The sequence below is a fragment of the Typopeltis vanoorti genome, chromosome 2 (genome assembly GCF_054136105.1).
Source record: "Typopeltis vanoorti isolate ZY-2024b chromosome 2, IOZ_Tvanoo_1.0, whole genome shotgun sequence".
NCBI lineage: Eukaryota > Metazoa > Arthropoda > Arachnida > Uropygi > Thelyphonidae > Typopeltis > Typopeltis vanoorti.
The window spans coordinates 101,730,053-101,744,369 of NC_143550.1; the positions used below are offsets into that span (position 1 = coordinate 101,730,053).

The 14,317-nt window shown below is 34.9% G+C and overlaps 1 protein-coding gene across 7 annotated transcripts in view; it reads left to right on the plus strand.

Moving 5' to 3' along the window:
• Window positions 1–14,317, plus strand: part of LOC150109296 (upstream stimulatory factor 2-like) — a 260,743-nt gene that overhangs the window by 171,745 nt on the left and 74,681 nt on the right. For all 7 annotated transcript variants that reach the window (XM_090407146.1, XM_090407139.1, XM_090407163.1 and 4 more), the window contains 2 exons: window positions 878–1,021; window positions 14,061–14,155. In XM_090407146.1, the coding sequence (XP_090263272.1) occupies window positions 878–1,021; window positions 14,061–14,155 (239 nt within the window). The remainder of the gene's footprint in view (window positions 1–877; window positions 1,022–14,060; window positions 14,156–14,317) is intronic.

Consider the following 14,317-nt stretch of genomic DNA (forward strand, 5'->3'; position numbering starts at 1 on the left):
TGACAGAAGAATCATTAGTCGTGCATTTCCCACGCCATGGCCACCGAGATCGCCTTATCTCAATCCTTGTGACTTTTGGCTGTGGGGATTTCTTAAAAGCATTATGTATCAAGGACATATACCCGATATTCCAACTTTGAAAGATCAAATAACGTTACATGTGAGACAAATCAATTCCGATATGTTGCGAGCTACTGTGGAAAATGTCGTGCACTGTATGCAGTTCCTGGAATATCAGGATGGTGGTCATGTTGAACCTCATTCGTAATTAACAATAAATGTCATGAAATTGATGTGTGCTGTCTCTCATTTGCCATTTAGTCATTCATTAGTCACATCTACTAAAATTTTGGCAGTGCCAAAATTTCCCCCGTTGGCGACTTTTGTTACTTTTTTTTTTTTTTCATTAAATCAAATCCCCACGTTCCGCTGTGTACGTCTACCGAATATTGGTGTTTCATCCAGTACATTACTCACTGGATGGCTCTGAGCACTTGACGTTATTTTATAATCACCCGGTATATAACATACAAAATATGTGTTAATCGATTGTTTATGGTATTGGTAAGTCTTTTAGTCAATAGTAGGCTATTAGTAGTTAAGTTTTCAGGGAGTCAAAAATTATATGCAGATTTTCGACTTCACAGGAGGTCGGCATCCCTAACCCCTAACTTTGTTCAAGGGCCAACTGTAATGCATTTTTAGACTCCCACATAAATCACACCTGGCAATAAAATTCACAATTCATGCTGCACAAACACATTTCCCTAAGAGCATACTTAATTAATGGATTAGCTTTTTAGAATAATTAAATATTTTCGATCTCACTGTTGACTTTCCAGCATATAATTTTACATGTGTTGTATGTTTGTTATAGGTCAGTTTTATGTGATGATGTCTCCTCAAGATGTATTACAGACAGGACAAAGGACCTTAGCTCCACGCACTCATCAATATAGTCCAAAATTAGATGGAGCTAGAACAGCACGAGATGAAAGACGAAGGGCAACTCACAATGAAGGTTAGTATCTACATCTGGGGAGGGCAGTAGAGGGATTAGGTATTGAATGTATAATTCATCTACCTGAATGTGAATAAGGGAAGATAATTTTTTTTTAAAACTACTGTCATGTTGATATCTCATCAGGCAGCCCTGATTACACATTCCTGTTTAATCTGAAATCGGAAAGATTACCAAACTCCTACAATACCATATCTATAATTCTGATGATTATATCCTTTTCAGAAATTTGACATCATTTATATGAGGAAACATCTTCAGATATTGAAAAGCATATTGTTTTTGCTTAAATAATTGAAGATGATGTTAAGCCTCCTTTCAGATACTATTATGACTAGAGAATATGGGTGGATTAAATGACTGGAATTTGGAGGAAATCAATTTAAAAATAGCAAAAATAATCTGCATAGACTTTTTCCTCTCTCTCATGTTCAGGCAGATAATTTATTCAATAAGTCCTATAAAAATGTTTAATAAAATAAAATGTTAGCTTTTAAAAATTATTAGAAAATTACTTACCTTAGATTCACGGTAACTCCAACATTGTTCAGCCACACATTTTCCAATTCCCACAGGAATCGTGTCTGTTAAATGGTCACTCATGAGACTTGCAGTGAAGCATTGCTGCAGAACTGTCATTAAGTAACTGCTTGGCAGAATTGACCACTTAGTAGTATCAACTGGAAAATGTGGGGCTAGATTAAGTCATTTGCTATATATTGAAATATAACAAGGATGTGTGAACTGTTCAGAATTCAGGCAAAGCCAAGTATTAAGCTAAGTTAAAAAAAATTCAAATTTTTTGATAAAACATTTACAGGAGCTACTGAAAATCAATGACTACTGACATTGCATGCAGTAAACAGTCTTTTTTTATTATTATTATAAACCACTGTAAATGAACTAGTAGTCATGCATTGATATTGAAATCGCCTACCTAGCATTAAAAAATTGATTTCTGTAGTTCTGGACGAAATCCTTTCTTTTTTTGTGTGTGTGCTAGATTGCTTCAGTATGGTTGCGCAAATCCTGGATATGTTCAAAGTAGTTCAGGTGTCCCCCCCCCCCCTTCAGCAGTACAGAAAAAATTATATACCATGTTGTCATTTATTCATTATAAGTAGCTCCACTGTTCCATTTCATGTTGTTAGCAGGATATATGTTTATTTAATATAATTAGGTTGCAAACTGTGTTTGTGGCAGTACTTTTTAATTCAGCTAGTTGGATTTCTAGAAGTAGAAATCCAAACACTCAATTTTCACTTTCCCACAATCTCTCTCTCTCTCTGTTGAATTCATGGTATATACCAGACATCCACAGAACATCTGTGAGGACATTTCACAATTTACCCTGTACTTGGAAAGACGTGGGTTCACATCCTAACTAAGATATGGGCTTTTCAGCTGAAGGTGAGTTAGCCATTACGATATGGAGGTGACAGTTTTTCATCTTGTTTGTCCAACAGTATTTAAAAAAAAAAAAAGACTGGCCACGAAACATGTGCACTTAACAGACATAAGATACTGGCCATATAGCCTGAATTGCTTTGCCATCATTACAATTAAAATTAAAATATCCCTATTCAAAGTATTTGTTCAGAAATGACTAATAGGAGAAATATGACACGAATAGGAAAAAATTACATTAATGTGAACCAAATGGTATGTGATGGTGAAATGATTCAGTCAGTGACTTATTTGATGATATTTATTTCTCTCATTTCATAAAATAATGTGATACAAAAAACACACACAGGGCTGACATGCTGCAAAGAGCCGTTCAAGAAGATATGGATGATCAATGGCAGCGACATTCAATTGTTGTTGGCCTTTGTGCAGGACCAGTAGCATACCACCACATAACATTGTCGATAGCAGTGCTTCCCAAACTTATGGATGTAAAAAATAAATCCCAAACTTATGGGATTTAATTTTCCCAAACTTTGGGAAAATTAAAATATTTCACAGTCCCCTCCCCATCAAAAAAAAAAATTGCATGTGATCTGTGCTATCAGCGCAGTCGTGCTGCACCACTAGCATTTCTTTCCCATGCATCGCTCGCATCTGTGTACACTAGCAATGAAACATTAATTTAAAGCGCAAAAAACTTGGCCATTTTAAATGAGTACAAGATTTTGCATTTGTAAGCTTTTTTTTTTTGCACTTGTTATCAATACCTTTGAAATGAAACTTATATGAATAAGCATATATTTACAAATATTCATTAAGCACTGAAATACTCAGGAAGCAAATTTGTGAACCAACACCAATCTGTGATTTTTTCCATTAAAATATAAAAAAAATAACAAAAAAGAAATAATAAAAATTAAATACATTTCTTTTAAGATAAAAATCTACTTAGTCTTAAAACATTTAAATTTTGTTTGCATTATTTCACTGTCCCCTGAACAAAACTAACAGCCCCCAAAGGGGCTGCGGCCCGCAGTTTGGGAAGTGCTGGTCTATAGCAGAATGCAATTGATCTGTCTGAATATGTGTAATTTTGTCTTTCAAATCTGTCAGATGAATGCTCCGATACAGCATGCTTTTAAGGTAAGCCAAAAGCCACAGAGGTTAAGGGCTGGTGGACACTTGTAGCCATTTTGTAGAAAATGAGTAACTGATTACTGTGTTCTTTGTTGAAACGTTGATGCAATAATTTGCTCAACTTCAAGTCCCATGAGGAGAGGTTTTCCATCTTGCATCAACACTGTTGTGTACAGTCACCTTCTTTGCTGCAGTTGTGGGAATGACGAAACTGCTCAGCATGTCCTTATAACATGCTGCCATGATTGTGCAGGCCACAGGATCAGCTCCGTGTGAGTGCCTTTAGCAAATGTAAGGTAGCCTGCTGAAATGCACAGGGGTTCTCTGTAGCCTAGATGTGGCAGCTTTCAGCATTTACTGTTCCACAAACATGAAAATGTGCTTCATCACTCCATATAATGTTTGAAGACCAATCCTCGTCCACCTCTATATGTGCCAGAAATGTCAATGTAAACCTCTCACATGCTGGCTTTTCCTGTTTGCAACTCTTGGCTGTGGCTGAGTTTATTCTGGTAGCATTGCAATGCTTTACTCAAAGTTCTCCATACCATTGTGTATAGCAAATCTAATTGTCTTGCTGCAGCATTTGCACTGCATGAATCTACAACATTCTCATTTGACTGCTCAGCAACTACTGTTACATCTTCAGTAATTTGAGGAATTTCAGATTTACGCCCTCTTCTTGGTTGGACCATCAAACCACCTGTCTCTTCAATTTAGCAAACCATGTTACACACATTTGGTGTCATTGGGTCTTTTTGCAATGTCTTTAGGCATCTATATTTGTGAAGTGCTGCTGCAGCATTTTGACTCTTTCATTTATACCACCTTGCAGCTCACTCACAATACCACATTTCCTCCCATCATTCGTTTTTTTTTTTTTTTTTTATTATCAAAATCTCTTCCCATGATCTGGTGAGGCACTCACCAATTTGAGGGTATTTCATCCACTCGTTCTTTCTACAGATTGCTCTGAATAGGGGTGCTGTAATTCGAAATACCTAGTGTAATATTTGGACGTAGAGAGGGAGAAAAATGCATTAAATGTGGCTTTGTTTTGTGCTTACCAAAAGGAACTTTCTTACATATTATAATTCGTTTATTCCTTTTGAAAAATTATTTTCTGATGGAAGTGCTGTTTAATAACACATTGGTAGTTCCCAATCTCCATAGAGATGAGTGCTAGCAGTCATTAAATTGATTCTCAAAAAAAAAATATGAAGCTGGAATAATTGAATAATGTGCATAAAGGAAACAAAATGTAGTGGAACTCCTGTGTTAGCCTTGTTACATGGTCTGAATTCAGTAACACTAATGCAAAGTTTATAGGTGTCAAATAATAAAAAATCTACAATCTACAACATTTTAAAGAATTCAAGTCAGTGAATTAACCATTCATCTTTAACATGAAAGGTACAATGTGCAAAATTCTAAGTGTATCACAAAACAATTCAGTAATGTGGTTTCAAAAGTGGTAGTAAATTTGGTATATAATCTGGCATTATGAAAGCAGAAGCATTACTCACAAAATTACAGACACTGCTGTGATCATGTGAAGAAATACATTCTGTTCCATTCTTTTCTGAAAGAAGCCCAAAATAAATTAAAAATGTGTCATAACTCGCCCTTCCAAAAAAAGTTTAAACACAGCAAATGAAAATTTTAGGCTTCTTTTCTCACATCACTGATTACAAGATACATGCAACAGCATCAGTTTCTTAGCTTAGGAGATTGTTGCATCTATGCATATTCAGAAGACTTGCAGGACCGTTTTTGCCATGGAAATTTCTTGATCATTATTCATTTGATCTTTTAGTAAGTTGACAACTGAACAAAAAAATTTTTAAATAAATAAAAATTCATCTTTAGATGTTTCCTTCTTTTATAATAAAATTTAGGGATATGCTGAACTATGTCTTGGCCAAAGTATATTGAATTAAATTTTATAAAATGTTTTTTTTTTTTTTTTTTTTTTTTTTTTTTTTTTTTTTTTTTTTTAAAGCAGCTCATTAATAATTGATAAAATTAATGGCTTTTAATGAATAGTTAAATTTTAATAAGTAATGAGTAGGAACATTTGTTTATGAAATATAAATCAGAATATTTAAAAAAAATTAATTATGCTTCAGCTGAAAATTCGGTACTTTGGCCAAATTATAGAATGAAGAAAGACTAAAATATATCTGTAATAATACCTCACCTAACCATTAAGCACATGAAAATGCAAAAATAAGAACAACCATCATGATTTCTATAAAAATAGCAATCTTTATTTAAGATCCAAATATATGTATAAATCTTGAAAATTTCAAAAATTGACCAGAGAAGCTTATGAGAATACAACCCTCAGCATTGGATTTGCCTTGGGTTGCATTAGACTTAGCCTGAGACACAACTGCTGCTCCACTTGCCTGTATATTTATCTTTTATTACTGCTTTTGATTAAGATTTATTGGCCTGATAACTATTTCGAATGTTGGTTCTCATTAGAGATCAGGTAGAAACATTAAAATAGCGAGCAACCTTATTCAGTACCAAAGTAATCCAATGTTAAACAGTTGTACCAGTGGGTGCATGACAGTAATTATCAAATAGGAGTCTAACAGTCTTCATTTTTGCATTGTAAAATAAACAGGTCATTTCATATTTCATGGCCAAATAGAATGTGTGTGTACACATTCTATTTGGCCGTGCATGCACCCACACACACACTGCTTGGAAAGAAGTCAGTGGACACCCCTCATGGACAAGGTGCATTGTACCATGTAACAAGTCACGTGTTTATAGCAGATATAAATTGGAGGAATATGATGTTCCCAAGTCAGTGCAACTGTGTCCAGGTTGAAGTGACTGTGATAGGATGCTATGTTATAGGCCTATCTGTTCAGCAAATTATTGACAAATTGAGTCACCCAATCAGTGATACCATACTGAGATGAAAACGCAGGGATTCAACTGCAAGTACTACCTACAGTGGATGACCCACCACGCTCACTGAACATGACCGTAGGGTGCTACGAAGGATAATATGCAAAAACTGCCATTTGGCTGACACATTGAATGCGGAGGTCTGGGCATCGACCGTAACAGGAATCTGCACAAAAACATCCAGAACCGAGGCTTACAACATGGATTTCCATGGTAGAACTGCAGTATGCAGCATTACTGAACCAACATGCAGTGTCGTCTTCAGTGATGCAAAGAGCATGTACTGTTGGATGTGGAAGATTGGAAAGCTGTTTTATTGAGTGACGAATCATATTACATCCTGTACCAAATAAACGGAGGGGCATGGCTGATTCCTGATGAACATCTCTTATTAGAGTGCATAACCCCAACTATTAAATTCAGAGGTGGCAGTATGATGGTATGGTCCTGTTTTTTTCCTGGTTTGGCCTCACACTCTGTTTGTGGTGCCACAAACATTGAACTCCAGAAGGTTTCTGAACATGTGGACAATGTAATGCTTCCTTGTGGCATTTCTATGGAAATGACCATCGTTGCTTTCAGCAAGACAATGCACCATGCACAAGGCTGCTGCTGTAACTGTGTTGTTTGTGGATATGATCATCACCACACTTGGCTGGCCTCCACAGAGCCCTGATCTCAACCATATTAAACATCATCTGTGGGATTAACTGAAGCATCAAATGAGGTCAAGGAATATCCTCTCATAACAGTTCAGGACATCATTACATGCCTACTGGAAGAATGGTCCAAAATTATCATTGATCGCTATCATATACTTGTGGAAAATATGCCGTGCAGGATTGTTGCAGTCATCACAGCGAAAGGAGTTCTGACATCTTATTAAGGTTGATGTCATGGCTGTTTGTTCTTCACACTATAGGGTCTGTCGACTTCTTTCCAAGTTTTGTGTGTGTTTATATTAAAACTGTTATATAAATTTATAGGAAACTTTTATTTAAAAAGCAGAAAAAATATTGCATTTATTTCCTCATAAAACAAAATAAAAGATGTATATATGAGCAAAAAAATGTATCAAATTATATATTAAAAACTTGTTTATATTATATATAAAAACTTGCCTACCATGTCAGTTCACACTTCATGCACGCACGCACAAACAGATGAAACTCAAAACAAAAACTGCAACTCACAACAAATGACAATGTTCAATTGAATTGGTTTGACACAATAACCAATCACAGCCTGTAGGTACTATTGTCTCAGAACTCATCTTCTGAGTGGTTTAAAACTACTAGAATGCTAAGATTTTACCCACTGTGCAATCTATACCTTTTCAATGGGCTTAAAGGTGTATGTGTTTTGAACACACACACCCACCCCCGACTATTAACACGAATGTGAGGCAATGTTTATGTGTCGAAAAGTGTCCTCTTCGTGAATAATTAGTATATTCTGTTTACTTTTAGGAATCACGCGAAGTCTGGAAACAATTAGTGGAGACATTAATGAGAATAAATGCAAAAATATAATATCAATGCTATTGCTATTTGGTGGATGAGCACCACACACCTAGCACACCCTGAATATTCACCTCTGATATATATATTATTATTATTATTGGCTTCCCATATTAGGCATTTGTGTGCCTGTAACATTTTCAAGGGTTTAAAAAGTCTTCTACCCATCTCCTCCCCTCTTGATCGGTGCCCCTTTGGTTTATATTTCCAAGCAATTTTTGGCCATCTGTCCTCATTCATTCTTTCTATGTGGTTTTTCCAGTTCTTTCTATAATTTGTGATGTCTTCTGTTATGTTAATTATGGATAACTTTTCTTATTTCTTATCTTGTGTATTCTTTTATAGCCTGCGAGCGGTCTTAGGAACTTCATTTCTGCATCTTCCACTTGTCCTTTATCTAGTTTTCCCCAAGTCCATGTTTCACTGCCATATTTCAGAATTGGTGTGGTTATATTTTATATAGTTTTATTTGGGTTGTTCTAGACATTGTTTACTGAAGTGTCTATTCAAAGTTCCAATGACTGCTAGGAATTTTTGCTTTTTATATGCAATGTCGATTTCTCCATTGGGGCTTATGTAATTTCCTAGATATTTAAATTTGTTCACTTGTTCTATTACTTTGTTGTGGATAACTAGTTTGCATCTTTTAATTTCTTTACCTTGAAATGCTGTTAATTTCATTTTATTTATTGAAATTTTCATGTCATACTCTTCTATTGTTTTGTTCAATACGTGTAGATTTTTCTGTAATTGGTCTTCATTTTCAGCAAAAATAACTTGATTGTCAGCATACAAAAGGCTGGTTAATTATTTATTTCCTATTTTAATTCCTCCATTCTCTTGAAATTTTTTCCATATATATATATATATATTGAAGAGTATTGGTGATAATCCATTTCCTTGAATGAGACCTCTATTGGTTTTAATTTTTTCGTTTGTTTCATTATTAATTTTAATTTTAATATAGCTTTCTTCCATTATATTTGCCATTGCTTTTGTGGTTTGAGGTGGAGCTTTCAATTCATACAGTATATTGATTAATTTTGTTCTGTTGATTAGATAATATGCTTTCTCATAATTTCTCATATAAGAATTTAACCTGCCAATTATGTTGGCAGGTCAAATTTTTTTTTTTTTTCTGTATTTTTTTCTTGAGAACTCATAGTGGTGGCTATCCATTACTCAAACCAGCTCTCATAGCTTCTCTTAAAATGATTCACACTAGATGCACTCACATCAACAGGCAAACTATTCCATACTCACTGCTCTGTGAGAGAAAAATCTAGCTCTTATCCCCTTTTTTAACCACAAAAAAAAAAAAAAAAAAAAAAAAATCCATGGATGTTTCTGTATTCTTTTACCACCTACATATAACATAAAATTTCATGAGACGATATGCTATAACACCCATTCAGAAGTTTTATAGACCTGTATCATGTTACCCCCCCCCCCCCCTCATTCTCCTGTTAAAACAGAATCTATAGTTCACATACTCTCAATCTGTCCTCGTAATCTACATTCCATAATCCTGATATAATCTTCGTAACTCTTCTTTGAGCCCCTTTTGAACTCAGGAGACCAGCTGCAGTCTTATCAAGGCCTTGCAAAGAGGCAAAAATGATTTCCTTATCCTTTTAGAAATCACCTATTAGTTAACTATAGATGCTTTGAAAGCATAATATGGAATATGCCTCTCTCATCAGGAAAGTGCTTGTTAGTTTATCACTTATTAGTCATCTCCATTTTCAGAAGATTTAGTGAAGGATGACTTGTTGCACCCTGTGATTTCTCCACTATTCATTAGTGTATTACCTGTATTCATTATTCCATTGGATACATAGCACTGAAAAAAAGGGTGATAAACAACAATTGCAGGTCAAAAAACTGTTGGTATCAAATTATAGTATTATTGTGATAAAGGATATAACTCAATGTAGTGATATCGAGTTATGATTTCCTGTAAAAATTTCCTTGGACTTCTGTATGATGCATGCATTTGTGACCAAACTTGCTCTCGTGGTTTGTTGTATATTCTAAACGAATGCCTATTAAGAGGTTGTCTGCATCCCAATTGCCCTTTCATATTTTTCTCACTCAAGGAGACATCCCTTTCAAAATGTTTGATTTCTTATGCTAACATGATGATTCCCTGCAGCTTTTCTACAAAAACTCATGCTTAACATTCACCATCTTGTTCAAACGTTTCAGGTTTCATGCTGAACTCTTATGATAATCCTATTATCATCAGTGGCTCTAAAAGGCACTTAAGTGCCTATTGACTTTCCAAGTATCCTTAGATTTTGTAATCATAACTCCAGCATAAGGTAGTTAGACCTATGCTTATAAGTATTCTTTGTCTGTAAATTGTGTGTGTGTTCTACTGGCTGGATTTCCTAGTTGCGGGATGAAAACCTGAGTTTTCAGGAAGCAGAAAACCTGCCATCTCCATATGAGAATGGCTAACTTGCCTTTCACTTGAAAAGCCCTGATAAAGGTTCTTCACATCCTAGATGGGATTTGAGCCAAGGCCTTTCCAATCAAAGGGTTTTGTCTGTGCCAACTAAGCTACGAAGACTCTTATGGTAATCCTACTTACAAAAAAATTGGTGGGCTAAGGGTTAGATAATCTGGGAATGCTACTTGAGACTAAACATACTATTTCAGGCTTTCAGTAAGTAGAGCGGTGGTCTCACACTGGTAACTAAAATAGGCACTCACCTAAATACTCTTGAAGCACAACTGCTTATATGAATGTAGTGCAGGGGTCGGCAACCTGCGGCTCGTGAGCCACATGCGGCTCTTTAGTTCCATACGCAAATATTATTTATTTTATCAAAAAAAAAAAATTTTTTAAATCGTTCTGAATCGATTAACGAGGATTAGGCACCGATTCTATCTCTCAGCCACTTGTACTCGCTTTTCACCGCACCCCTCCCCCTTGACACGCATCGTCACTGTCGTCAGTCCGTCGGAAGCTCTCGGAAGTTTATATGTTTGGCAATTTTCATTGATTTCGGCATAGCTGGGCATAACACCTTTACTCGTAAACTAAGTATCTAATATTTGCCAAAATTAAAAAAAAAAACTAAAATGTGCAGACTGCGCCGTGATAAACACGTTCTGACAAGTCCGTTCGTGCCAGTCGGCGATCACCGCACACGGGAGGCGACCACAGATGCGACGAAACTATGTACTTATAGTCAATCAGTACGTGAGAGAGTGAGACAAACAGTGTTTCATGTCTAAATTATTTATTTTAATAATTAAATTATTAGAGAATTATTTATTTTATTTAGGTAGGTATTTTTAATTGGGAAATATCGTTGTAAAATGTTTTTTAATAAATTATATTTCATTATGTCCAGCTTCTCGTATCCGCTAAAACAGTACAAGATAGAATAGCTAAAATGTCTTCAAATGTAACATATTTGCAGGTGGAAGATATTCAACCTTCTTCTGCCTTATCACTTGCTATAGATGAGTCTTGCGACATAAAAGACACGACACAAGTTGCCCTTTTTGTCAGGTATATGTCTTCCCAAGGTCCAAAAGAAGAACTTCTAGGATTGCTACCGCTCTCGGGACAAACTAGAGGGGAAGATATAGCGAATGCCTTGAAGACAATAAGATCTTGTGGCTCTTTAAAAACTTTGAAATTTTGTAAATTGTAATTTTTGACTCTTCCGACTCAAAAGGTTGCCGACCCCGGATGTAGTGGGATGACTTCTCATTGGCAATTTGCATATCTTTCACCAGCCAACTTGTTCACTGAGTAGTATAGCCTGTGGATTTGAATTTTACTGTGACGTGGATATTTCTGAATATCTTTAGGTGATTTTCATTTCTTTGAGAGATCGCCATTGCTTATTAGAGGCTTGAAGAAGTTCCATGTTTTGTCTGTAGAGTAGGATTCCTAGGACTCTTAGCTCACCCCATGGTAGTAATGAGCTGTAGGTTGGATTGTCATTATAAATAAATACAGGTAGTCATTTACTAATGAAGTAACAGGATCTAGACATTTGGCACTTGGTTCTCACTTAAGAAAGGCACTTGGCCTGTCTGGATGAAACAAAATTTGACAAGCACGTTTGATATGTATAACCTGAAAATGACAATGAAAAATTGTTTTCATAATTTCAAAATTTTTATTTTTCTCTGCAAGTGTATGCATGAATCCACTAGTTTAGATGAAGAGATAGCTCACGTGTTCCGAAAAATATTAGCTAACAAATATCAGCTAAGTTATCAGAGAGAGTGGATATTGTGTTCATCAAGTATTTAATGTGAGCAAAACTGGACTGTAGGGAATAAAATGCTATCCAGAACATGCATTGCAGAAGAGGAGCAGTTTTCACCAGGTTGCAAAACCTCCAAGGATATTCTTTTACTCAGATTAAGTACTGCAGATAATGAGCTTAAATTTAAGCTAAAACCCTAAGATGGATTTGATAATCCTCTAGAGCTTTCAAAGATCATTGAGATGGGACTGATTTGTTCAAAAAACAAATGCAAAGTTTTGAGTTATAGAAAACATTTTTCAGGACAGGTTTATCAATAATTTTGTTCCATCTGTTAAGGATTATTGCTCTGATATTAATCTTTCCTTTAAAGCAGTGTTTCCAAAACTTTCAGTATCCCATACCCCTTTTAAAATTTTAGAACACCAGCATATTCCCCTCTCAGGCAAAAGCAGTTTTGGGTATTTCATTCATTCATACACGAAGAATTATAATATTTATTTTTTAACATTTTCATTATATTAAATTACAAATATAAAACATATATTTATTGTTAAATTTTTATTATCTAAATCCAGTATACATACAATAGAAATAAAAATTATAAAATTTAAATTTTCAATAATAGAAAAAAAGTTTAACGAAACGGATGGAATTTAGAAGAGAGTTCCAACTGCATGGTTCAGTTTGAATTTAATCCTATTATGCAAACAGTTCAAACCATGTGAATGGAATGCAATCATGTTTTGTACCCTGATTTTGTTGTGATCCCCTCATGTTGTCATCTTTAATGTTTAGAACTTCCTTTTTTTTTAGATTTTTTTAGTTATTGAAAAAAGTACCACCTCTTAACTTCTTCGTATTATAAAAATTTTTATTATATACATTAGTGGAGAAAAATTAAGTGGATACCACTAGGATACGCTGGCCACACTTTGGGAAGCACTGTTTTAAAGTATTATTAATCCTTGATAATATACACTCAAATGTCAAAGCTGTGTATGTACCCCCCCCCCCCCTTTTAACAATGACATATTCTGCAACCTGTGAATGGATTGAGTGTGGGGGGGGGGGTATTGAATCTATTGAACTTTATTATTTCAGACAAACATTTTTTTCCATGCCATCAATGCAATCGGTGGCGGATAGACTATAAGATAATTTTGGAAAAGGTTACCCGTGGTGTAGTAAAAAAAATACAACTTTGCTTCATCTTATTCTATGAGTAACCCATCTGGTATGTGAAGAAAATTGTGCCCTGATTTTGTTTGTGATTCCCTGATTTCAAAGAATTATTTCAGTAGTTACTTGAAAATGTAGACATGGACAATAAATTCATCATTGAAGTTTATGAAAGCAGATGTAAATGAATTATTAGCATTACACTTCTGTCAGTTGACAGATAAAATGATTAATGTAAGAATTGGAAGAGGAAGGAAGAAGCTTTTGAGTGTTTGGAGTGTGCCAACTCTCTCTCCCTCCCTCTCTCTCTCTCTCAGCATCAAACTGCAATTTCCCACTCAAGCATTAACATATTCTCTGCAATGTATTGTTGTACTTGTGCCCAATTTCTAATACTTGTCAGATTGCATCCCCCCCCCATCATTGTTAAGATATTCTCTGAAATTATTTTTCCTTATTCTTTAATTACAGAAACAATGTTCATTTAGGAATCAGCTTGACTCAGAATTGATTGTTTTTCAATAATATTAAGTATTACCTGAAAAGACAGTTTGCACATCCTTAATCACAATGGCTCAAAAATATTACAATAAATTTCAGCAGTGGCTGTTATATTTCTTTTAGTTGAAAGGAGAAGAAGGGATAAAATAAATAATTGGATTGTTAAATTATCAAAAATAGTTCCTGACTGTGCCTCAGATCACACAAAACAAGGACAGGTAATTTTATATTATTACTTTTATTTATTGTAAATAGACTTTCATGCATTGTTTTATATATACATTTTTAATTATCAAGCAGCATGCAATCAAGAGAACCAAGGTTTATCCAGTATCTATGATGAGCATGTATGGATTAAGCTTTAGATATAATTGTCTGAG